This window comes from Delphinapterus leucas, chromosome 8 (genome assembly GCF_059928025.1).
Source record: "Delphinapterus leucas isolate spDelLeu-1000000601 "Yukka" chromosome 8, BTC_Dleu_Yukka2, whole genome shotgun sequence".
Classification (NCBI taxonomy): Eukaryota; Metazoa; Chordata; class Mammalia; order Artiodactyla; family Monodontidae; genus Delphinapterus; species Delphinapterus leucas.
Genome location: NC_143136.1, coordinates 50,702,964 through 50,730,643, shown reverse-complemented (window position 1 = coordinate 50,730,643; position 27,680 = coordinate 50,702,964). Strand labels below are relative to the sequence as shown.

Here is a 27,680-nt window from a genome sequence, read left to right as displayed (position 1 = left end):
ATGGCCTCTATCAGTGCATCCCCTTTACCCTTCTTAGCACTTCTCACAATTTGTCACTTGTCTCATCTGCCCCCTGCATCAGACCATACCTTCCAGCAGGGCAGGTACCATGCAAAAACACCCACCACCAAACATCACATCAAAGTGCCACTGAATGAGTGGGTGACAAAGTGTCCTTTGAGATGAACAATGCTAGATAAATGTAAAGAACTATTTTACGATTTAAATTTGCATGTCATTAAAGCAGGCTGGTTTTCTGTCCCTCTGTCCCATGAGAAGAACCTGGCAGTCCAGCGGTTAGGACTCCGCACTTCCACTGCAGGGGGCACAGGTTTGATCCCTGGTTGGGGAACTAAGATCCCACATGCTGTATGGTGTGGCCAAAAAAAAAGGAATCTTACAGTATGACATAATGCCTGGTATGGAGGAAACACTTGCTATGTCCTCTCTATCTACTCCAAGCCTCAGGAATTTTTAAGCCCACCTAATTTCCAGAGACAAAAAATCAGTTGTCCAAGAGGGTGGGCCTGGTTTGGGTCAGGATCACCATCCTCTTTGTTTTGGGGGTAGAGTTCTGCATCAACATGACTCTGGCTGTGGTGACACTAGTCAGGGGCCAGGTGCCAGCATCCTCTGGCATCCTCTTCCCAGGCTCAGGCCTCTCCTCTTTGGATATGTTTGTGTACCCGTTGCCTCGTTACATTCACATTTTTGCGTGTTGGCCTGTCCTCATCACCGCAAGACGTTTCCCCAGTCTCCAGCCTGTGGCTCTGAGAAGGGCATCATGGAAACGGGCTGGAGTTTGTCTCCAAGGAGAGCTAACACCTGAATCCAGGTGTAGTTGGAGCTCACACACTCCTTCCTGAATTTGAAGGAGAAAAGTAGAACTTGAAATTTTTCTGACTTACTAAGATGATAGTCAACAAGTCTGAAATACTTTCCAACTTGGCTATTTAGTGTAAAGTATTAAACAAGTACTTAAAAAAAAAAAAGCATAGTTTTTATAATTGTAGCTAAATATTTCATGTATCTTGACATTTTCTTGCACTAAAACCTGCAATGTAACCTGCCAATAGCAGGAATAATTATTAAACCTTAGAATTATCTACCAATAGAAATCATTAAATGACTTCCAGCATACTCTTTTTGAATGGGAGAGATATAAATAAATCACTTTCTTAAATGGTTTAAATTTGGTTTTACCTGGACTAGACAAGGGTGAGTGGGGTTGCTCTCAGGTTTAGAATGCTACAAAAATCTTGTCTGCCTTCCACCAAAAATCTCTCAAAGTCTTCAAAAAAGAATAAGCTGCACAAATCCAGAAATGACCTTGAGGTTCTTCTGTATTTATATGAACAACCTGCATTTCATTTGTTGAGTGACTCAGGATCTATGCTATTCATTTATTTGTGGCAGGTTAAACAGTCAGCTGGAGTGTATATTTTATGGTTAAATTAACCTGAACTAGGTTAATTATGGTGACAATTGAACCTCAGTCCTATACCTTGCAGATTGGACCTTGGTGAGACCATATTCCACTCTAAGCTACAGTGTATCAAACACAAACTTCTGATTGGAAGCAGTTTCAGAATCAATTTACATTCAAATAAAAAGGCACTCCAGTGAGAGGCACATCAAGATGTTTAAATTATGGGGCATGTGGGGTTCATCAACCAAGGAAAGCCGCTGTAAATCAAGCTTATGGTGAATGGGTTAAACATACAAGGGGGTTTTAGTGCATGAGCAACACTTCCTAGTATCTTTTTCTAGTTTTAGCAACTTAAATGGAAATCTTAAGGAAATAGCAAGGAGTAAGTAAGGTTTTTACAAATGACAACTACCAACCATATTTATAGTTTTCCACTGGTCCTGTCATGCCAGCTTTAAAACTAAGGAATAACTAGCAGTAGGAACACATTTCAATATATACCAAACTAGAATGAATAGGAGGGAGGGCAAGAGAGAAATGAGGCCAGCAGTGTGAAGGGCTTTTAAAAAGAATTACCCTTTGTTCTTGCTTCTTTTGTAGATTCTACCATTTTGTATTATATGTGGATTTTCCTTGCTGGATTATCCTATTCCACGTCTTACCTTCATTTCCTAGCCCTGAGCCTTGCAACAAAATAGGTGTTTGTTGAATGGGTGCGCAGTAACCAAAGTGGCACTCTCTGTCTGGATATCTAAGCACTCATTCATGCAGGACATTATTCCTAAAGAATGTGCCTTTGCAGGAACAACAACAACAAAAATATTATTTGGTGGTCAAATGGATCCTATGAATAATTGTTTAAAGCAGGGAGACAAAACACCTCCCTTTCATAGCTCTCCCCTTTCAATCCCCTTTTCTTTACTCTAGGCACTCTGTGCTCTCGTGCAGCTTCTAGGGCCTCTTTTGGTCCTAGCTACTTAATTAATACTAAAGAAATGCTGACTTGATATGTTTCCCAAGCACTTGCATTTTAAGCAGATTCCTAAAGAGAACAATGTTCAACCCATAAATTGAATTTCTAATGGTAAAATTTTAGGCAAAGTCCCTTTTAAGCACAAATCTAACTTTTCTTAGTAGTTAATTTCTCTATGCTACCAAAACCACCTATTTCATTAAGTCCAACAAATGATAAAACAATTCAAACTAGTCTAGCATTTGACTAGATCCACAAAGATAGGCAAACTACAACCCAAAGGCTAAATCCAGCCTACCTCCTGTTTTTGTAAATACAGTTTTATTAGAACACCACCATGCTCACTCATGTATGTATTGTCGAGTTTGCTTTTGAGCCTCAGTGGCAGAGCTTGCAACAGAGACTGTGTGACCCACAAAGCCTTAAGTATTTACTATGCAATCCCTGGGTTAGGTTGTTCCCTTCTTCAGCTGGCTCTTAGGTTATCTTCTATTTTTCCAGTATGTACTAGTCCAAGCCCTTGTGAGTTATTCTTATTTCCAAGTTTCAGTAAAAGCTGCCTCTGTTTTGAGAACCCTCAGTGTGTAGCCTGGAATGCAGAGCCTGCACTTTTGAAACATAAACACTTTGTCTCGATATAATTTTAGTACTTCTGGAACTCCCTAGGAAATGAAAAACACCAAGAAGCTCCTCCGACAAAATTCAGCTCATACTGAGAACATGTATCTTTGCAAGAGGTCTCTTCTTGCTCACCTAAACCAGGAGCAAAAACCTTTTTTGGAGAGCCAAACTTTTTCCAATAACATTAAGAGAAAATTGTTTGACCTGCTTTGCTCCTTGATGTGAAATAATTTATTACTTATAATAGATAACAGTAAAGTATAAAAGTCTAATTCCACTTAAAAGTTGAAAGATTAAGCGAATTAATATGGAAGTTGACATCTCCATCGAGATGAACAGCATAAAGATATGAAGCTTTCTATAGTTTTATCATCCTCTATATTTAAAAGTGATTGGAGAAGTATTCCGGTTGATTTCCAAAATAAATCACATTTGAAATAACTTTGTATCAGTGATGTAAGAATTTGTAGAATTGAGTACTATGCTGTTTTTACAAAATCTTATCTTTTTCAAAATTGAATAAGTATTCATCTAGTCTCCTGATCATGTTGCTTTCTAAGCACATCTGCCTGGCTGGAGGAGGTAAACGAAGACGATTTCAATCATCTTTAACTTGAGGATGAATTGGGGGACTTCTTTTGAGTCTGGCATCATAAAGATGGAGGAGAGAGACCAGGACAGCAGGTAGGATCACTTGGAAGCTGCTTTTCTTCTCCCGTTAAGCACTTGTGAGAGAACTGTTTGAGAGCTGAGCACCCATAAAAGTATTCAAGAGTAAAAGGTGGAATGATTCTGACACTTATTAAGCACCTCCCATGCTCTAGGCACTGCCCAACAGGCTCCACCCAGCTCAGCTCACCTGATCTTAAAACTTGGAGTGTAGACTAAACAGCCAGTAAGTTGCAAAGTGAGAATTTGAATCCAGGTGCCTTAACAAAGCTCTTTTCAAGATGTGATAAGGGGACCATTTTGAATGATTGAATGTCTCTAAGGAAAAAGGAGTGAGGGCAGCTGTAGTTCCAGGTTGATGGCACTGCTGGGTGTTTACGTCAGGAAGCACTTAACTTTTTATGAGTAATTTCAAAGGTGAAGAACATATAACTTGGGGAATAAGATGGTCTGAGGCCCAGCTCTGCTACTTACATAACTCTGAAGTTCTAAATTCTTGATTTCTTCATCTGTAAAATGGAAATAACAATTCCTCCTTCACGGACTTTCAAGGATTACATGAGGTAATACACATGCCAAATGTTTTGCAGAGCACTCGAGCCACTGTTAGACATTATTATCCCTAAGAGGTAAATTATCAAAGGCATAACTATACTGTTTTTGGTAATATTAGTACAGCTGGCAACCATATTTTAAAATTCTATCGGTTGGATTTCAATAACAGTATTAGAAATCTCCGCTTTACCTCACTTTCACCCATGTTCTTGAAAGCTTGTATTATTAAAATATTAAAATTCAGTCTAAATAAACATCACTCTTGAAATATTTAATTTTTCATTTTACTTGTTGAAAGATAATAGCAAATAATTTCTTGCAGAAGACAATAAGTAGTGCTATTTACTTCACAGTGATTACAATTTTTGTATTTGCCTTCTTAATCTGTAACAGATGTGGAATGACATGGCTTTGTCTCACCCCACCTCCAATGCTCAGTGCAACATATGGCACTGAATCAGATTACACTCTGGACGTGACACAGTAAAATACTCACGTATCCATGAGGAGAATCCAAGTTTGCTGTTATTGTACTTTTTGCTAGTTTATTCAGCATGCGTCTAACATTTTTGGTGTTGTTATTTGGCTAGGAAAATTAAAATCCTGAAAGTGAACAAAATTTTCCAAAGAAATGTTAAATTAATTTTGTAGATCTCAAGTTACTGACAGGGAGGCATATATATTAAATTTTCAGTGGCTTTGAAAGTTAATACTTGTCAGAAAAGCCTGTAGAGGGGCATTAATGAGATGTATTTGTATTACGGCAATTACAGAGTAGAAATAATTTTGCAGTCTGGTTAGAAACATGACCATTAAGATAAAAAAAATCATGTCATCCTCCAAAATAGGCCTATACATAATTTATTAATGGAGATATTGCAACTATCAAACTGAAAAAGCAAATGTACTTTATTCAGGGACCTTATACCATTAGAAATTGTAGCTGACAAAGGCTCATACTGATGAGCAAAATGCAAGGTGGAAAAAAACACAGCTGAATCTAAAACTCTGGTCCTCTTTTGCTTATAAATATCACAACTGTATATGTATTGAACATAAATTGTCTCAAACCTCTACACAAATATTATTGCCCTCTCCCCAAAAGAAGAAACCTGCAGGAGCTTCAAACAGCTGTGGCTTTCATTGTACCTCAAAAGATTTTGCTACTTAAAATTCCTCTTACTATGGTTTGGAAGAGTTGATGACATTTTGTGGATTCGAGAAACCAATTCCTTTAAATCTCCTGCAGTCAGTTCTTGCCCTTCTTTCCTCATTAACATGAAAAAGGCATGAGAGAAACAGGAAGAGGCAGAAGTGCTAGTTTCCAGTCCTCCGTCCTTGAAGCTCAGGTTGAGGTCAGGACGAGAGATACTGAGGTGAAGTTCATCCACTGTGGGACTTCACTACTACCCCGTGACACCCAAACTCCCCTTTGTGGGCTACAACAGCAGCATCTGGAAAGAAATGACCCTGTCTTAGCCATCTGAGAGTAAAGCCCAAAGGGCAGATGGTGAAAATACCTGAAAGCAACCATATGGCAGCTCAAAGACTATGTGGTCCTGATGTAGGCAAAGGTGAGAACTCCTTCTTCTGGGATTGTGGAAATTGTTGGGGTTTGGGGGTCAGTCAGGAGGCAGGGATGTTCTCTTACTTCCAAAAGAGGGAATTTAGATCAATTGTTATTTACCATTTTAGGAAACTTTTGTTCAGGAATGAATTTCATTCTTGCATGTTTGTCCTTGTAGAAGGAAACAGCACCATTTGCTTCATAAGTGTTTCCTTTTCAGCATACCACAGCTTAGAAATTTGGTTCTATTAATACTAATATCAAATATGTAAATTTAAGAGAATGAGACTGTCAAGTGATGGGCACAGGCTCTAAAGAACCCCTGCTGGAGGAAGAAGTGAGAGCATCATTTGTTCCCCATGGTCCCTGGGGGACCCCACTGCAGCTTGGGTAATGAGAATGAGCATTTGTTTCAAAAGTCAGAATCACCTCTCTCCTGACCACCATCATTCCTTTTATTAAGCATATTTTACTGAGCATTAAACAGCACAAATCCAAATGATAAAGTGCAGGCCACTGCACAGGCCTGTAATTCAGTTCAGCTTGGGTGTGAGTGTATGGACACACACCCCACGCTAACACACACAGACACACCCACACCCAGAATCTTGCACATTTTACCATCCTGCAACTACAGCATTTTAGAGAGCCCCATATCTTTAAAAAAATAACACCCTGGTGCATATGCGTACACACTTTCTTTTCCTGGTCAAATGCAGCAAGTGAGATTTATTTTAAAAGAAGAAGAAAAAAAAGACTTACACCAATGAGGTTATCTAAAAGGAAGCAAATTAAACAGAGCCATACTGATAACAGCTGATGTCTGGTTATAATTCACTTCCCTAATGCTGATTAATATATTCACAAACAAATCGAATGTGTTGCCAAAAGAGAAACACTGCTGTTAACACCCCAACAGCTACTGGTTTCAGTTGTGCTTCCCGATCAGGCAAAATGCTCTTTCCCCAGCTCCTAACACTGTTTATTTTGCTTCCTGCCAATCTTGCAAATAATTCGTCTTGCGTGTCGTTTCCTCATAAATGCTTCCTGGTGCTTGATCACTTTGCCTGTGTGGCATTTGATTGCAAACTGCCATTTTACCTTTATAAACATTTAGAACTTTCTAAGCGTGAGGAGAATGCCCAAAAGGCATGCAAAAATGAGGCTGTAATTAGATCAGCAAAGTATGCCTTACAGCCTATCTAGCTTTCTGTGTATACCAGAAATCTCTCTTTGCATCCAATATTGCATTCCCAATCTGGGTGCAGAACAGTAAATTAACATTTACTCCAGCAAAGAGGCCCTGGTATCAACATGTTTAATTTATTATTATTGCAAACGACAGTTTTCCCATGATTAGTGAAATAGAATACATATAATATATTTAAGGATCTGCACCCAGACCACAAAAAAGGGGGGTAGGGATGGAGGGTAGGAGAAAAGCAGAAAATAAAAGAAAAAATAGAAGTAATATCAGTTACCACCTGCTTTTTGTGGTTAAAAAATAGAATATGACGTGCAATAGTGCAATTTTCCTTTGCTAGTCCAGCGACGCAAGTCTTAATAGGAAGTCCACTGAGGATTTTCTGCATTTCAGGATTTAGTTGCGTGCTTGCCGGGGGTTAGAGTTCCTACCAGACTTCTGACTCTGAGTGGAATCACTATGGCTAGAATCACTTTTATTCAGTCCAAGATGACGGAGCTTCATATCCCAGCGCTGTGAAATTTAAAACAGAAAACAGTCACAAGCACATATTACCAGGGTCATCACTTCTATTATTCTAACAACTGAGTAAGACTGCAAAATCAGATCTCAAAAGCATTTTACTACTTTTCCAAAAGTATAAAAATCTATATCCCAGGGTAACAATGAGATGGATGCTATGTAAACATAATTCTTTTATTTGAAAAAGCACAAAATTGGCCACTTGTATCAGTAATGCTTTCATATCAAATCTTTAACTTAAAATATCCAATAAACGGTGACACAAATATACATTGATATCTGTGGGTATTTCCTGAGGTAACATACACAAGTCTAGTACTTCATGGGTGACCAACAAATGGAAGATTTACATAGAGAATTTGAAGAAAGGGCTACTTTTTATTTTCCTCTCTTATGACTTGTAAAAACACAGTCTTTTAAACCTGTGTGATTTGAGTGGTGAAAAAAATGAAAATGGGGGGAGGGGGTAGAGTCCCTTAAAAATATTTCCTAAATAATATCTACCAAGTGCAACAAAACAGAACAAAGTTCTGCCCTTATTCTACGTTTTACAAAGCAGACATCACCAATGTTTCTGATAACTACAATCAAGCTTATTAATATTTCATATAAACAATTTCAATAATGTTTACATTATTGAATATAATAATTTAAAAGGAAGTTATATTATGGTATTACAGGTAGTAAATAAGAATAAGGGCTATAGCAGTACTTCTTAAACTTCAATGAATATATAAATAACTTGGAGATCTTGTTAAAGTTGCAGATCCTCATTCAGTGGGTCTGGGATGGGGCCCAAGATTTTCATACCTAACAGGCTCCCAGGTGATGCCCGTGTTGCTGGTCCAGGGACCACACTTTGAGCAGCAAGGAGCTAATGTCAGATGGCCCAAGTTCAAATTCTAACTCCGTCAGTTACCATTCGAAGATTCTTGGACTTACTAGCCCTTATCATTTACATATTAGAATTAATTCTAGCATCTCCTTAGTGTTCTGAAGATTCACAGATGAAAAACATATAAAATTCTTAGTAGATAACAAATTCTCTATTTTCAATTACTGAAATTACTGAAAGTAATTCTTCATTTTAGCACACTTAACTCCTCAATCTTATTGGATTTTCATATAAAAAAAAAAAAGTCTGAATTTCAGCTCCCCAAGGCAGGTCAAATATCTTGATTTGAACAACCTGCTATTACAGAAACTTAGGTTTAAAAAAAAAATTTGCATTGCAAAACCATAAAAAAAGTCTTTATTTAATTCTTGATCTATCCCTGAGCGCAAAAAAAAAAATCAGCTGAAAAGGACAACTTTTATTTTAAAAAAACCCAGTATCCTCCATAAAACTCTTTTTTACATCTTCAGAACTGACTGGAAAACTACAGTAAGGATCTCAGTAATTCTAGCCAAAAGAGGTTTCCCATTCATGGTCTTTAACCCTGAGTTCTGTATATGAATTAAAAATTGTTCAAGTTATTTCTTCCCTTCAGCATGTTTAAATCCAGACTGAAAATATAAATGAGTTCACAATAATAACTGTGAGCTCCCTGTAGAAAGCAATGGAAAATATCTTTGCCTTACTAAGATAAAGGACAAACACGCCATGTGTCCTGGGTCTTTACACGATGGTAATTGTTTTGGTACCAAAAGAGAAGCAGCAAGCCGTGTTATATGCTTTGCAGCAATTCCAACTGGTACAGGAATTTAGGACAAATTCCTGTTCTGCATTAGCAAGCAGAAAACGGAATTAAAAGGACAGTAAGAGATTCCAATACACTGAAGAAGAGCTACTTTTTAACAGACACCAAACAAATTGAAAAGAGATACAAATAGAGAATTCTCATGAGTCTGAACTTGAAATACATCTCACTTTTGACAAAATACAGGAGCAGAGGTGGGGGTGGGGCGGGGAGGGAGGGATAGCTTTCTGGAGGGTATTTTCTCCCTGCAAAATAATGCCCTCTACGTTTCTTGTAGGTCACTTAAACTGAAATGTGTCTGCTGTGTCAAGTGCCAGGTGTATAAGATAAACTGCCTGGGGGTGTTTAACTTACACTTGTAAATGTTTCCCAAGCCTTCAGACTCAGAGGGAAGAGGATATATTATGTTTGGTACAATTCCCACTCTCCCCTCCCCCCCTTTTTGCCCACTACACACACACACACACACACAGACACACACACACACACGCGCGCACCGTTTTTGATTCTTTGCCCTTCTGTGCCTACTACCCACATTCCTTTTGTTGAAACAGATTTGCTTAGTAAGAGGAAATGGAACCTTCTATAATAAGGTGATTTACTGTGATTTTTTTTAAAGTGCGTCACTTACAGAATCTAAGAGTCATTGGCTTAAAAATAAAGCTATGGGGCTTCCCTGGTGGCACAGTAGTTGAGAGTCCGCCTGCCCATGCAGGGGATGCGGGTTCGTTCCCCGGTCCGGGAAGATCCCACACGCCGCGGAGCGGCTGGGCCCGTGAGCCATGGCCACTGAGCCTGCGCGTCCGGAGCCTGTGCTCCGCAACGGGAGAGGCCACAACAGTGAGAGGCCCGCGTACCGCCAAAAAAAAAACAATAAAGCTATGTTTCTGCTCTAAGGACCTAATTTGGTCAGATCTCTTATATACAGATGAATGTGGCTGCACCTTGTACATAGGAACTGGTGTCTATGCATTGGGACAATATTGGCAGTTTTGTACCCAAGCTTTATTCTCCCCTTCTTCTCTGACTCACAGAACTGCAATTGTTCAAGGAACCAACATATTCAGCTAAAAAAACTACATTTTCTAGTTCTCTTGCAGCTAGGGATGGACAGGAGACCTAGTCCTAAGTAAAATTGCTAGGTAGGATGCTTGGAATCTATTTTTACCTCCCTTTTCTTTCTCCCTGAAATGTAGGTGTGATGTGGAGGTAGGGCAGCCAACCTGTGACGTCCAGCTAACCTTGAATATGGAAGCAATATCTTTTAAAATGACCGATCCGTAAGCTAGAGGGAGCCTGGAGCCCTAATGATAATGTGGAGCCACCAGAGCAGGGCTGGCCTAACTACAGCTAGACTTCCCATGGTGGGAAGTTAGACAGCTGTAGTTAGATCTCTGATACACACACAGAGAATTTGCTCCTTAAATGAAACAGACATTACAGACAAACTCAGTTCTTGGAATATTAAATATATATGTATCAGGTTTTAATATTTCTCATGAAGTTGAGGGCAGCTATTTTGTTTAAATGACTGTCTTTCTACTTTTATTTTCTGTTTATCATTTTGAACATAAAATTTAGGCTTACCTTAACTTTTTTACCAAGTCGATCCTTCCATTTCTCAGCAATAGAACCTTCCACCAACAGTAATCTATATTTTTAAAGAAGCAACCATTTTTGAAACATTAAAATATATAACTGGAAAGTACAAGGGATCATTGTCAGAAAGACTTACTGTTTATACTAGACTAGGACAGCCAAGTTTTAGAACAGTAATTCTAACTAATTGGGAGTCATGGACCCCTCTAAGAACAAACGAAGCTATGATCCCACTCCCCAGAAAAATGCACACCCACAAATTTCCCACATATACTTTTGTATCCAATACATGAAATTGAAGGACCCAACTAAAACTGATCTTTAATCCCTCAGAAGGTAGACAGATCCCGAAGTAAGAACCCAGGAGTCATTATTCTGAATCCTTAAGGAGCGAATTACCTGGAGCGTTCCTCATCTTCATAGCCCATGATGAGATACTCTTCATTGACGTTAAGTGGAGGACACAGGCAACCAGAGCTGGTGTAAAGGTTAACAGTGTCCCTTGGAATGTTTACCAGAGAAGCCTTTAAAATCTCCTTCACCTCCACTACTGCAGTCACATCATGGCACTTGATCTTCACTTCTTTAACTTTAGCCCGAATGACTGGGTAAAAGACAATAAAGCTGATGTGGTAATATGATACACAATAGGCACCCCATTCAAAAAAGACACATAGGCTTCTTTCTAGTCAATTCATATCCACTTAATGCTCAAAGAATAGAGAGGAAAAGTCAACCATATATTTTCACCTTAGACAGTAGTGAGTGACACACTACACAACACACCTGCCCCCTTAATGTTCAGCCCTGATCCCCTTTGCATGTAAGTTTATATTTGTGTGTATTTGCATGTAAGTTTATATTTGTGTGTATATAAGCATACATGTGTGCATGTATTTCATGGTGAGAAACCATTTAGATAATCAAAGATTGAATCTGGATGTAATTTTCCTTCAAAATTTCATTTTGGATGTGTGTATATGTATATGTGCAGTTTCAATTGTGCCAAGAAGAATTTAAACTATATTAATTTCACTCTATGTAAAGACCTAGTACTTAAATATTCTTTGTTGCTTTGTCAGCATTCTTCTATAGGGTCTATTAACAGATTTTCTAAAGAGTTGGGGTTTTCTTTAGCGTCATAAAGTTGTTCTGTTCTACGGTGTCCCCAAGCTTGTTCTTCCATCTTTCCACCTTCCTCATCTTAGCTCACTGTTCAGACATCTGCTCCTTTCTTCCTTTGTTTCAGTATAGATTATCTTTCATACCCTCCTTTAGGTATACTGCATTTTCTTTTTGAATAAAAACTGTCGCCACTCATGTGCTATGGAATGTGGTCTAATATGTCAATTGCATTAATTTACCTCTTTCAAGGGATATTCTAGCACCCAATTTATAAGACTCGGTTTGACTTCTCAATATAAAGACAAACTGCCTTAAAAATAATTCAGTTGCAAAGTCAAAGTATTTGACTCAGAATCTAGAAAGTACAGTTCTCCTTCTTTTCTGTATTTCTCTCCTTTGGAAGAGCCAAATTCTTTAGATTCCTACTTCTGGTAAATGAGCTTTTTACTTTTTTTTTCCTAAAGGGGGAGTTTGAAAAAGCCTAAGAAGAAGCAAAAATGTCAATTAGTAAGAAGCCAGTGGCTTTTGACCAGGCAGCCTCATTGCTCTAGTTCAATATCCATGGATGTTATACAGAGGAAAACACAACATATCCAAATGAATGTACTTTTTGAAAGGCTCTTAGGCATATATCTGTAAACTACTTTCATCTGAGTCCCTTCCCACATATTTTAGGGGTTTTGAACTACAAAGAAAAAAGTAATCCGTGAAAATATAAAGCCAGCTAATAAGCCATTGCCTCCCATCAATGCCCCAATTTCATACAGAAACTTATTCAATAACATTCCACCAGTACAAGACACATACAATAAAAATTAAGCTACTAATTCTAAAAACTTTGGGACAAAACCTCATTTTTGCTTCACAGGTATTTCAATCTTCAGAGAACTAGTTGCCTCAAGTATGAGAGCTTATATTAAGCAAAATGTAACTGCCCAGCTGTCCCTGCTTGGTGTGATTTGTGAGTGAAGGAGTCCCTTTTTATTAGTGTTCTACTCTTATTTTAACAAAAGATAAGATTGCCCTTTTTGAAATGTCATTTGGGAGAATCAGATGATAGATTCACAACCCCAGCTAGCAGACATTTTTGTGCGTCCTGGCTTATGTGAATGTGCTTCATAGCATTCATCAACTATCATAGATTAGTGAACTGTGCAAACCTTCTCAAACTAATGATTTATTTACCCGGTGTGTCTACTATTTTCATTAGAAATTTTTAGCACATGTACCCACTCCAAAATAAATATCTCTCTACAAGACTTACTTTATTATTCAAGCAATTTTGTTAAAGCTCAAGAGCTTTTAACTGAATTAATCTGAATGAAGCAGAGGTTTTATCTGAATTATCAAATGCTCCCACCCCCACTTTGTTTTCTCAGTAGACACATGTAGATATTTAAGAAAGACAAAAATCAACATATTTTGGAATTTAAAATGTATTTTCTTTGCAGAGTTTTTCCTTCTATTTAATCATTTCAGTGCCTGCCTTCCCCAAAGAATCTCTGAGTAAGCCTCAGACAAGTGAAAATCCTTAAACTATGGGCAATCTAGTTATTGTTTGGCTATGAGAAAGAAATTATCTTTTTTCCATTAACTGTGCTCTGTATCCCATTTTCGGTTGTAATTTTCACTCAGCTACCTCGTTGCTGATTTTCTCTTCCCCTGACTTGTACCCAGTAGTATTTTATCTTTTAACAAAAATAGCAGCACTAACCACTGCAGCACTAAGAAGGTTGGGTGTAGTAAAAATTAATAAGTAAAATAAATATAAATTCAACTAAAATTCCCCAATATAAAATTTCTATCATGCTTTTGTTTTTAATATAACCATACTTAAAAGTTCATATAGCATTTTTCAGTCTTACAAAGCTAATCTCCTAAAAATTAAGACTTCCTTTTTCTTGTGATAGTTCATATCACTTTGTAGAGGAGAGGGTCCTCAGATGAGCAGCCAGGTAAACATTTCAACCTTGGAAAGTGTGTCTACCATTGGCTAAGAGAAACTATAGATTCCTCTAAAGATGTTAGTAAACAAAAAATAAAAATTGATTCCGTTGAAGAAGAACTTGAGAAACTAGGTATATTTATTTTAAAGAGATTTAACTACACTGAATTTTTTACTTGATACCTTTCAATACACAGTATTCTCAAAGATATCAAAGATTACTCTTACAGAGATTTACCCATTTCTCTCCATCCAATTCCCAAAATTATAAAAGCAGGATAAGTGTGCCGTGTATGTCCTATATTCTTTAAAGTAGGGCATGTAAACTCAATAATAAAGCCCTCATTTTAATAATGTAGGTGCATTTAAAAATCTATTTAATTGCCATGTTTATTCATTTACTCAGCACCGACAGAGACAGTAACATGAACTTTATTAATCTCATAAATGCCACAGGGGGAAAATCATAATAAAATGCCTATGGAACACAGCAAATACTGATTTGTTCCTTATTTTATCAACTGGAAAACTCTATTAATTGACCCTTTGAAATATAGCGGTAATTGATATTTGTGACTCTGAAGCATCCCAGTACCCAAAAGTAATTCTGAATAATCAAAGGAAAGACAACTTAGGTTCAATAATCATTGATAAAATAAGGATAATAGAACGTCTCATGGCGCAGTTGAGAAAATCACATAAGACAGTGTATAGACACCGCCTAACACAGTACTTGGCACAGAGGCAGCAGGCTTTTTCCTCCTCCAGTTAAATTTGTCAGCTACATTTAGATTGGTAGCTCTTCAATTAATATTTTGTTTATCAGAATACCACATGTCTAGGCCAGTCTAGATAACAAAACATTTCCTTAATTGAATACTAACAACTTTTGTGTTACTTTCCAACTCTGCCAATGTTTTCCATGAGTTAGACTGAAGAAACCCAGTTTGATTCTTTTAACCACTCATAACACATTGAAGTGCTCCTCTGTTTACCCCACTTACTGTTCACCCCCGTAAATCACAACTGATGACCCATTGCAGCTCCAGATCCTCCCTGGCCCGTCAGAAAGGGAAGAGTCCTTCCCATCTGTTTTGAAATGTATCTCTGTGTACTTAACTGCATGGTTCTAAGATGCCAGCAATGCTGCCTGATACGCTTCAAAAAAATCAAGAATTTGTTGAGAATGGTCCCCTTATGAGACCGTTTAGTTGTTTGGAACAGGGAGAGTTTGCTCTTAAAAGTTGTCCTTGTTGGGGCTACCCTGGTGGTGCGGTGGTTAAGAACCCACCTGCTAGTGCAGGGGACACGGGTTTGAGCCCTGGTCCGGGAAGATCCCACATGCCGCGGAGCAACTAAGCCGGTGCACCACAATTACTGAGCCTGCGCTCTAGAGCCTGTGAGACACAACTACTGAGCCCGTGTGCCACAACTACTGAAGCTCACGCGCCTAGAGCTTGTGCTCCACGACAAGAGAAGCCACGACAACAAGAAGCCTGCGCACCCCACGGAGCCCCCACTCGGGGCAACCAGAGAAAGCCCACACACAGCAATGAAGACCCAATGCAGCCAAAAAAAAAATCAATTAAATAAATCAATTTAAAAAAAAGTTGTCCTTGTTTGTTTTTAAGCCTCATTCTTATTTACACACACATACACATCATTTCGTAACTCAGCAGTTTATAAATCAATCATGAAGTTATCCTTACCATAGTTGTAATTGTTTCGGAAATAGGTCTTCTGTGTAGCTCTGATAGGTTTACATTTGCAGCGTTCTAAAAAATATAACATTTTATCTATTATAAGCAAAACTTCAACGTCAGCTTTCTTTTGTTTATGCACATTTTTTTGGTAATATTAGATCCAAGTTCGGTAGCAAGGAGGCTCTTAGTAATTCTACGTGTCTGGTCTCTTTCTCCTGGAACTACATTCACGTTTATTCTAGATACATAGCCTCTTATTCAGTGTCAAATGCTCATAAGTTCCCATTCTCCAACAAACCACCCAGATCCTGAGGAAACACTTCATCACCATGCGGGAGGAGAGCATGACTCCAGAGTCCTGAAAGAGACATGCTTAGTGCTTGTGGCAGAAGAATCAATGCCAACTGAGAGGCAATTTATGCTTATGCTCAGGTAACTGGTTTACCCCTGTGCAAGATCACTTGCATTCACGGACATTTTACAGGTTACACAGCACCCCTCCAAATATTAGTTTCCGGATCTAAAAGCAACTCAGTGAGATAAGCAGGTATTGTTATAACCCAGTGAACTTATTGAAGAGGCATGAGTTCCTTCTTTTTTATTTAATTTTTACTTTTTAAATTTTTAACTGAAGTATAAATGAGTTACAATATTATACTTGTTTCAGGTGTACACCATAGTGATTATCATGACTACCTTCTACAGGCAGAATAACTGCTATTAAACTCAATGGTATTTTTATGTTTATTGGCAGAAAATACTAGATACATATTTCAAAATGAGAAGTTCTGTGCTTTTTAAATATTTGGTGAGTGGTGACCAGAACACATATTCTATGTGACATAATACAGGTGTATGTAATAAACGTAATTATCTCAAAATGTTTCATGTATTGGATAAATCATTTAACATCTTGGAGAGTGGATTACTATATTGTTTATAGATTACTATATTGTTTATAGATTACTTAGCTAAGAAATATACAATATATATACATCATACATCATAATATATATACATCATAGTAAATTCTTAGTCATTAAAGTCAATATAAAAATAGGAAATAAAACACAATTACCTTAGAAAGCATTTTAGTTTATGTAAAGATTTCTTTAAAATAGTACCCCTGAGAAAGATTCATTGAAGATGAAATGGTATGTGTTTCTTCTATTTTCACACAGAAAAAGGAAAAATGAACACATGAACCACAGAAAAGAAGCCAACAAAAAATTTTTGTTTAAAAAGTGTTTTATGTTAGCATGGAGACTAATAAAAGGCAGAAGCTTTCCTTGACCATTTGACATTGTGTTTTCTAATCAAAATAAATGTTATTTCCAGTTGAACTCACAGATAACATGCTTTGAAGTAGTAGTCCCAAGGGATGTAACACCTCACTACCCGATTTTCAATTCTAGAAATAAGCGTCTCTACTGGGGACAGGTGCTGGTCTCCAAAGCAGCAGCAGCAGCACTGTTGTTCTCACCCAGGAGAGAAGTGAGGATGTCCTCAGGGCTACACACAGCAATTCTCTTGTTCTGCAGATAATTTTTAACACTGTTTTTGTGGAAGAACAATCTCAGCCCAATAAACCATACGTAACATCAGTGCTGGTTGCTATTTTGAAGAAGACTCTTCAAAAAATAACTTTCTTATTAGCAAAACATTTGTATTCCCGTTTAAAACAGAATAGAAAGTTATCTAGTTCTATTGTTTTATTTTGTACCAAAATATTACACATTTTTAAAAGAGAGATATTCTTGAGATTGACATTATTTCTGAAGAAATATATGTTATGGTCTTTGACTTACAAGTTATCCTCACCCATATATAGATATGGATTTATGCTTTTCTACCTCTTTATATTTTTTTAATTAAAATTTTTTTTTTATTGGGGTATAGTTGTTTTACAATGTTGTGTTACTTTCTACTATACAGTGAAGTGGAGTTCCCTGTGCCATACAGCAGGTTCTTATTAGTTATCTATTTTATACATATTAGTGTATATATGTCAATCCCAATCTCCTAATTCAGTTATGCTTTTCTATCTCTTTAAAAATAGATATTTATTTATTTATTAATGAATAGATATTTATTCATTAAAAATAATGAATGTAGATAAATTATCTACATATTTGTAATTCTTCAGAAAATTGCACATGTTCTAATAAAAAATTCTTGGCAAAAATACACCAGCTGTTACTGGATTGCATCTAATATGTTGTTGTTACCATATAGCTTTGCTTGAAGCATAAAAAATGGATTCTAAAACACTTTCCAGGCAGAGATTTTTCAAAAAAACTATATCATAAAACAATTTAGGAAGATTTCAAGTAGGTGTTTCCACAACCATATGTACAACTACAGGGCTTCCCTGGTGGCGCAGTGGTTGAGAGTCCACCTGCTGATGCAGGGGACACGGGTTCGTGCCCTGGTCTGGGAAGATCCCACATGCCGCAGAGCGGCTGGGCCCGTGAGCCATGGCCACTGAGCCTGCGCGTCCGGAGCCTGTGCTCCGCAATGGGAGAGGCCACAGCAGTGAGAGGCCTGAGTACAGAAAAAAAAAAAAAAGCTTGAAACTCATATGTACAACTACATGTATTAGCTAGTCTCTTTCCTAATAGCTAACGACCTAAGTAATTATTTTCTTGGGACTAAATTTTGTTCCTCCTCAATGCACTTGTTTCTGCTGCTGGCCTCAGAGGTGGCAATGCCATACTATATGTTTGAAAACTTTCCTATGCTCCAAACCTTAGCTCTTGCTATCAGCAAATATCTGTCTGGTTGAAGTAACTAGTAGCTCAAAAAATAACAGAGTAATAAGGAGGAGTGGAATTTTATATCTACAAGGCTCAAATACAGAAGAACTTTCACTTACTTATGCTAACTCAACTCAAACATTCATATCTGAAGGTTTTCATGAAAAGTGTATTTTAGATCAACATATCTGGAAGATTATCCCTTTTCTAAAGTATTTCTACCCACATCTACATATATGTCTCCAAAAGCCCAAGAACTGGGAAATGGCCAAAAAAAAAAATCATAGAGGAATACACTGCATGCATTATTTACTACAATTTTTTGTACCAGCCACCCTAAATCAGACTGCAACAGCTTCTTTTCATTTTACTACCAATAGTTGATTTCTCAGACTTTTTATTGGGCCAGTAGCATTATCATCATATCTACTTTAATTCACCAATAATTTTGCCACTAGTGTCCCTCCCCCAGCTTGCCAATGGCACAGGTCTATTATTTTACTGAGCTTTGCACAAAAGACCACTAGATATTGACTTGCTTGCATTCCACCGTTAAGAAGAAAAACATGTAAAGGAACTGCCTTGGTGCTCTTATCTAAGGAAAAAATACGGCAAAATTTAAAGGAGTTGGCTGTGACACAGTAAAGAAGTGACAAGGAGTTCTTCTAGTGTGGGGAAAGTTTTAATATTAGCAATTCATTCACCTCGAAGTCTAGAATTAAATATAACCTGAATCACAGGATAACATGCAATCCTATATCTCACAAGCATCTGTGGAGCACAACCAGGAAATTGTCTTGGGCAGCTTTCCCTCATATTCTCTAGTTAGATTCTCTCAGCTACTCTTCTACAATCCAAGATCTCCTCCTCTGCTAATGAAACTGAAAACTGTTTATTATCCTAGTATGAACATGAGTTTACCACCCTAGAACACATAGGAGTTTGTGAAATTAACATGCCCAGTGCTGCACAGAACCTGGTCTGCAATTCAGGGGAGCTGCCCTATGGTGCACTGCAGTGCCTGAGCCAGGAACAGCTTCACTGTCTCAACACTGGGGCTTCTGAGAAACAGTTCCGAGTGGGAAGTCATCACATCCTTCTTTATTCATTTTTTTACACATAAAAAAAGAATCAGCTCATTTATTGAAAATACATAAAGACAATAGTCTTTTTTAAAGGGTTCCATAATTTTACAAGTCTAAAAATTATAAGTACCTGACAATTATGAAATTTGATACTCACCAGACCTTAACTATTTAAGGCAACCTTGTTTGAGTTCAAGCTTAAGTGTGATATGACTTTCTAACTAACCCTGACCTTTGTTTGAAATTGACTTCTGTTGGGTCTTCTCCAGAGCTGTAAGACTATAATTAACTTTGGCAGATTCCAAACCCCCTATAACCTTTCATGTACCATGACTTTGGAATACTACCATCTGTTAGTGAGTACTTTTCTGTTTTTTTTTAGGAAAAGGCCTTAGATCTGTGCTCAAGATTTATTTTCAAAAAGAAAATACAATTCTATTTGCATTACAATTTCTATTATAACTCTTTCAAGACGGACTCTAATCAGATCAGAGTTTAAATAATTTTAATTTGTACCAAATGAACTATATGTTTTACATTTGACCCTGAAAGCCCACTTGTCCACCTTCGCTCCATTTTAAGACACATAGGAGCAGACCACAACAATTTTTAAAACAGATGTAAAAAATAAAATGTTATGATCCTTAACTATGACTTCTTTACTGAGATCCAGATCTATATTTTCAATTGCCTATAAATGGTGTCCATGAGCCAGGCTTGAGTAATTTTAAACATATGTCAATGTCCATCACACCATAAAATTGTCTTTCTTCTATAGAAATAGCGTTTTCTGACTCTACAACCCTGGGATAGCTATGCTTCTCTAAATATAAGATGGAAAAGGAAAAGAGAACTAACATTTGTTGAAGCCTTTGAGTCACTTACATATTAATTCATTCATTCTACAAATAGTTATTGGGTGTCTGTTACATGCCAAACTCTGTGCCAGGCATGTAGGACACCTGATGAGCAATACAGACAATTCAGAATAGGGTACAGACATTGAACAAATAATTACACACGAAATAATTTATTTTCATATGTAATACATCCTATGAAAGAAAAGTACAATGTGCAGTGAGAACATACAATTTGATGACCTAAACTAGTCTGGTCTTCAAAGTCCTCTGAGGAAATGACATTAAAGCTTGAAACCTGAAAGATCAGCTGTAGCTATCTAGGCAGGAACTACATCTTTATACATAAGATAGTGAAGAAGAAGACCATAAAGGAGACTGAGAAGGCACATCCAAAGATGGGGAAGAAATACAGGAGAGTATAGAGTCAAAAAGCTGAAAGAAGATGGTGTTTCAAGAGAAAAGGAGAGCTCTCTTTGAGGAGAGCACCCTCAAAGTTCAGATGACTTAAGAGGGGGTCCATTAAATTCAGTTGGCAAGGGGACTTCCCTGGCAGCCCAGTGGTTAAGACTCCGCGCTTCCACTGCAGGGGGCGTGGGTTTGATCTTGGGGAACTAAGATTACGCATGCCGGGGGGCCAAAAAAAATTTTTAGTTGGCAAGGAAAACATGGGTGAAAGCCAGAGGGACACTCTATCCACTGCACAAGAAGAAAAAGGAGAGAGGGGTACTGATGTTGACAGCTTCTAAATCTGTTGCTGGGATGATGAGAGTTCCCTCCGTTGGCTTTTACTTTCTCACTGAAGGATGAAGCCATCAGCTGCAGGGAATGAGAGGCTAAGAGAAGCAGGGTATGGAAGAGTAAGGAGAGAAGAGAAAGTATAAAAGAGTTATTTTGGGCTTCCCGGGTGGCGCAGTGGTTGAGAGTCCGCCTGCCGATGCAGGGGACACGGGTTCGTGCCCCGGTGCAGGAGGATCCCGCATACCGCGGAGCGGCTGGGCTCCTGAGCTCAAGGCCGCTGAGCCTGAGCGTCCGGAGCCTGTGCTCCGCAACGGGAGAGGCCACAGCAGTGAGGGGCCCGCGTACCACAAACAAACAAAAAACCCGGTTATTTTATTGAGTGGAAAGGCAAACTTTCCAGAGAAACAAGGTAGGGTTGCTAAGCAATGTTAATCATGTATTTGAATTTTGTCTTGAACTTAAAGTAAAACCAGTCACCCTAGCCAAGTAATCTTCTCCAGCATCAGGAGTTGAGAATTTGCCAGGTGACTAAGGCAGAAGAAAAGATAGGCAAGGGAATTGAGGGTATTTTCAAGGGAGTGATTATTACAATAGACTATGAAATCTCAGGTAGAAAAGGAGGTTAGGGTTGAACAATAATAGTAAGCAGTATATGATGAATAGGTAGTCCCAGTGGAGTAACATTTTAGCAGTGATGATACTAAAGCAAATCTGCTGGAATGAAGAGATTGTAGGCAAAGAAGTGGATACTTGAAATTAAGATTACAGAGCTGGCATCACTGCTAGATGGCAAGGTACAGAATGTGCCCATGGAAGTGGATGGCTGGGGTAGAACAAACAGGTTAGTGAAGTGAAGGAGTCAATGCACTAGACGGATGATCTACTTTATCATCAAAGTCATCAAAATGGCAACAGGGATGGGTGCCATTATGGAACATGTACAGATAGAGCTTAGTGCAGGGTGGGCAATGTATCATTTGGCCTTCTGGAAGTCAGTTTCACTACCCTTCTAGAAAAAAAGAGATGGTGAAACATCCCTAGATTCCACCCCTAGGACCACCTTCCCTCTTCCCAAAATTACAAGTCATGAAATGGACACTGTATTGAAAATCTAGAGGATATTATTATTCCTGGTGCAGTAAAAAAAAAAAAAACAAAAAACAAAACAGAACCCTAATGTCCTGATCTCAATAATGAAGGAAAAATTTTAAAAAGAACAACAATGCATCTGTTACAGAATCAGGAACCATGTTGATCTGTACCACTAAGAAGATCTATACCACTGAGGCAGAGTCCAGGAAACACCATGGTTAAAAGGATGGACTTTTATTGTGAGACACAGCTGGGTTTGAATGTAGGCTCCATCTCTTACTATTTTTATAACTTTTAATATCTAAAAGGTGGTATCTTGCAGAATAACTGAGAGAATTAAATGAGATAATACACATAAAATACCTTTCACAGTACCTAGCACACCACGGACCATAAATGTCAGATTTATTTTTGTGCAAGATTCACTGGGAATCTTAATCCCTCATTTGTAAAGACCATTTAATGAGTAAGATAAGCAATATTTTCCCAAGGCTCCTTGCCACCTACAGAACTGCGGTGCCTACCAAAAGTAAGCAAAGTGATCAGAATTTTTTCAGTAGTGCCTGACTCTGCTATTTTGATTCAGGTACACCAAGCTAATTTCTTTCCTGATGTAGGAAGTCCATTTGAACTATTATGTACACATCTAAAATTTGAAGGATCAAACTTAGTGAGCCAAAATGATCATGTACGTGGCCATTCTAATAAACATTAGTGCTAAAGAGTATGGCAAAATTAAGGGCACATGAGTTTAAATCCCATCTCTGTCCCTTCCTACTTATGTGGCCTTGGGCAAGTTACAAAACCCATTTCTACACTAATGCTGGCTACCTCAGAGGGTTATTGTAAGAATTTAAAGAGTAATTCACATAAAGAATTTGGCACAGAGCCTGGTACTTAATCACTCATTGGATGTTAGCTAGTAGTAGTAGTAATATATAAGCAAACCAAAAAGATTGGAAGGAAGATACTTACGCAAATTCAAGAGCAGTTTATGAAACAGAAGAGATAATTTTCTAACAAAAAAATGATCTATAAGTTTGAGGATAAAAATTTGCTAAATTTTCTCCTAGAGATAGAAACTTAATTTAGATGATTACATTTAGTTTGGGAGGAACTGTATAAAAAGAATAGAATTTAGAAATCATATTGGTATTATGATCACACACAGGCATACTATTTCACAATAAAATGATACACAGAACTAAATGGGTAAATCTCAAAAGCATTATACAAAACGAAAAGCAGCCAGTCACAAAAGAGTATGTACTGTATGATTCCATGTCCATGAAGCTGAAGAACAAACATTAATTTACGGTAATAAAAATCAGACCTATGCTCACCTCATGGTGGGGTAGGTGATTGACTCGGCACAAGGGAATTCTCAGGGGTGATAGATATGTTCTTTATCTGGATCTGGGTGATAGCTACATAGGTATATACATTTGTCAAAAGTCAATGTGCCATATACTTAAGAATTGTGCATTTTACTGTAAGTACTATTGACATAAAAATTCATACTTACATGAATTCCTTTCATTTTTCCATAAAGTGTCATGACTTAGCAGCTGTTCATTACATGTTTAAAATAATATTTATTTCCTAAACATATACATTGGGCAAAAATATCATATTAGATTCTATTTTGGATTAGAGCAGTATGTGGAAAATGCAATGAAGTTGATTGGTGAACTCAGGTAATATAATCAGGCTTTAAAAAGCAAAACTAACATTTGCTTAATTTAGCTCAAAAAACAAACCTCGAACATTGTAATAAAGGTCTCAATTCACAGTAATTTGCACTTTGTAAAAGGGAATTGCTTAAGATTGAGGGAACTAACACTATATTAATGTGAAAAGGAAATTTAGTTTTATTCCTTTAGGATTTATGTCACTGGAAATTTTAAAATAAACTGTCTTTCAGAAGGTTTCTGGATCCACAATCATTCAGGATATACAAAATGTAGAGAACCAATGTGATATGTCTGTTTTCTCCTGTGAGATCTGAAGTGTTAGTTTTGTGATATATAAAAGAGGTCAATTAAGAGGGAATTCCCTGGCAGTCCAGTGGTGAGGACATTGCCGAGGGCCCTGGTTCAATCCCTAGTCAGGGAAATAAGATCCCCGCAAGCCACTCAGTATGGCTAAAAAAATAAAAAGGTCAATTAAGAGAAAAGCAAAGTGGGTCTTTCAGAACATCATGCATCCACTCAATGTCAACCACACAGAAAAGAGGTGGGAGAAAAGCGTAGTGCAGTCAACTCTTCACTCCCTCCCTGTTCTTGGCACCAAGTATGCCTGGTACAAGGGGTGGTGAATGGTGGGTGGATGGACTAATAATAAGTTTATTGGTAGATGGACTATGAAGTTTCAGTACTGGGGATCTGGGAAAACAATGGTGCCACATGCTAAAACAAAAGTTGCAAGGAGTAAATTTTTAATGAAAAGAAAATTATTAAATAATGTAGTATTTGAAGTACAAATAAGCTGCCCAGGTGGAAGTGTTTACTGGAGGAGAAATGTGGAAATCTACCTGCGAGAGTGATCAGAACTGTCACAAGAGTGATAATTAAGCCTATTTGGCTGAATGACTTCCAACAGGAAGAACTCGTAAGGAGAAGCAGAGGTCAAGCACAGAAACTTGGGGAATGCCCATGGCTGGCGGACAGGAGGAAAAGAACTAGGACAATTTGGGTAATAGCTCAGGGAGAAGAACACTTAGGAATAAGTATTAATCAAAAGTGTCCAGGGACTTCCTTGGTGGTGCAGTGGTTGAGAATCTGCCTGCCAATGCATGGGACACAGGTTCGATCCCTGGTCCGGGAAGATCCCACATGCCATGGAGCAACTAAGCCCATACGCCACAACTACTGAGCCTGCGCTCTAGAGCCCGTGAGCCACAACTACTGAAGCCTGCGTGCCCTAGATCCTATGCACGGCAACTACTGAGCCCACGCGCCGCAACTGCTGAAGCCCACACCCTCTAGGGCCCATGTGCCACAACTACTGAGCCCACGTACTGCAACTACTGAAGCCCTTGTTACCTAGAGCCTGTGTTCCGCAACAAGAGAAGCCACCGCAATGAGAAGCCTGTGCACCGCAATGAAGAGTAGCCCCAGCGCAACTAGAGAAAGCCTACTTGTAGCAACAAAGACCCAACACAGCCAAAAAAGAGAAGTGTCCAATACTGGAAAGCAGTGAAAAAAGCATATATTTGTAAGCTACTATATAATTACAAAATACGATTTTTATCTATCCTAATTTTATTTTCAAATAAAGGGTAGAAGTTGCCACAAGTGAAGTCAGCCTCTATAGTCAGTATACATTTGCACCAAAGGAAAAAAAAATTGGACTCCTTCCCAAAATTAGTAGGAAGCCAAAGGGGAGGAAATAAATTTGGAGAAGGAAAGAGAGAGAATGGGTCTATACTACCCAAGCTAGGCATTGGTCATCCCAATAAAAGGGGGGGGGGGGGCGTTGCCACGGCAGGCCTGGCAGGTGCAGGCAATCAAGAATCACGTTACTCAGCTGCTCAGAGGAATTTCTCAGAAGCACCTTGGAAAAAGGGTCAGGAAGGTGTTAGTGAAAACTGGGAGAGTACCCAACTTAACATCAGCAGATATTACTCATGTTTCCCTAATTTGAAAATATATCAGATATGGGACTTCCCTGGCAGTCCAGTGGTTAAGACTTCGCCTTCCAATGCAGGCTGTGCAGGTTCGATCCCTGGTCGGGGAGCTGGGATCCTATGTACCTCCTGGCCAGAAAACCAAAACGTAAAACAGAAGCAATATTGTAACAAATTCAATAAAGACTTTAAAAATGGTCCACATCAAAAAAAAAAATCTTAAAAAAAAATTTTTTTTAAAGAAAATATATCAGAATTCAGCAGTCAATATGATCTGATTTTATATTAAAAAAACAGACCCAGAATAACAGGTTAAATAATTTGGTCATGCTTACACAGTTAATTAGTGTCAGAATTTACTAACTATATCACCTCTTTGGGGAAATTTGTGTTTTTCAAATACAAAAGCTCATAAATTGGTCACCATCACCAAGTAGAAAACTGGGGCGGGGGGGGTGGGATTCTTTTTCAGAATTGTTTTAATAAACAACATATCTTTTCATTACACCACTTGAATACCTGCCTTAATTTTCTGTGTTGATTTGACAGACGAAGTGACTCAGCAGACTAGAACTAAAATTGTTTTTCTCCATATTCCGTGATATGGAAACTAGAGAGAATGTACACCTTATTATGATAGTGGATTTACAACAGCAAAACACACTCACAAACTGGAAGCTGCTCAGACAGTCACTATCTCCCAAAAGAGAAGACTGTTAGCCTTTGAGACAAAGGATAAATTAACTGGAGAGAAAGAATTTCATTTCCAGATTCCAGACAGAAACAGCTTGACACTTTTGAAAGAGGGGTTATGAGGGTTACAATGTTTTTGTGTCTTCCTCATTTCCTGCTTTATCATAATCGACCTCAGCTGTCACATTACTCCAAAGCACAAAATTTTGTGTGTGAACAAATTTTCTTTTCTTTTGGAACATGTGACTATGTCAGCGTGTTTCTTCACAAGCAAATGAGCTTGGTTTTGCCTCCCTGTTAATTTGTTTTCATCACTCCCATTATACCAGGGGACAGGAAAACATTTATAAAAGAGAAACAGTAAACACTGAACCCTGGGACACTGTATTCATTCTAGGTAGTTTTACACATTGAACTATCTTTGTGTATGAATGTATAGTGTCATTAATGTCTTCTCTCTTTCACACACTGAAGTGCTATATTATTCCAACCATAAGTTCTAGACAAATTGATAGCACATGCATGCGCTTGGCCTGAAATTTTGACTCACTAATTGTACTACACACTAATGAGGTTTTCTGTTTGTTTTCAGCAAATGTGAATAGCAGGAGTGATCCTTAAAATAGCACCACTACTGGACACCAGTGATTTCCAGCTAATTTTATGACACTATAAGAACACTCAATTACATTAAAAAGGTAACAACATAATTCTAAATAAATCATTTTAATTCACTTCTGTTTTTTAAAAGATAAATGTTTGTTTGGTGCACACTGCCTCATGTCAAATACTTGTCACTCTGATAAGATTCAGTGGAAATCAACAGTGAAAACTCTTCCAATCTAATGAAAATTGATGTTTCAAATTTATTTACAACTTACTAAAGATTCCACTTCCACCTATAAGACACCTTACAAGGCAGTACATACAGACCCAAACCAGTGCACATTACTATTTCCAGAAAGTAAGAAAGAAGTATACAGTAACTAATTGTAGTTGTAAAGTTCCTGCAGAAACAAATGCAGCATTAGTCATAGTAAAAAAACAAAACAAAACTAGAAACAGTGCAAATGTCCAGGAACATTAGAATGAATAAATGAAGTGTGGTATACTCACATGATAGAAAACTATATAGCAATGAAAATTTAGAAGTTCTGCTATACACAGCATAATGAAGAACAAAGGAAGCCCCACACACGCACACATGCACACGCAC

The 27,680-nt window shown here is 37.9% G+C and overlaps 1 protein-coding gene across 1 annotated transcript in view; it reads right to left on the bottom strand.

Moving 5' to 3' along the window:
- Positions 1 to 254: 254 nt before the first annotated feature.
- The window catches only part of FRZB (frizzled related protein), an 82,744-nt gene continuing 55,318 nt past the window's right edge, over positions 255 to 27,680 (bottom strand). The window contains exons 5-8 of the mRNA XM_089916599.1: positions 15,619 to 15,684; positions 11,239 to 11,443; positions 10,828 to 10,891; positions 255 to 7,531 (exon numbers count right to left, since the gene is read on the bottom strand). Coding sequence (XP_089772725.1) covers positions 7,415 to 7,531; positions 10,828 to 10,891; positions 11,239 to 11,443; positions 15,619 to 15,684 — 452 coding nt within the window. The 3' untranslated portion in view covers positions 255 to 7,414. The remainder of the gene's footprint in view (positions 7,532 to 10,827; positions 10,892 to 11,238; positions 11,444 to 15,618; positions 15,685 to 27,680) is intronic.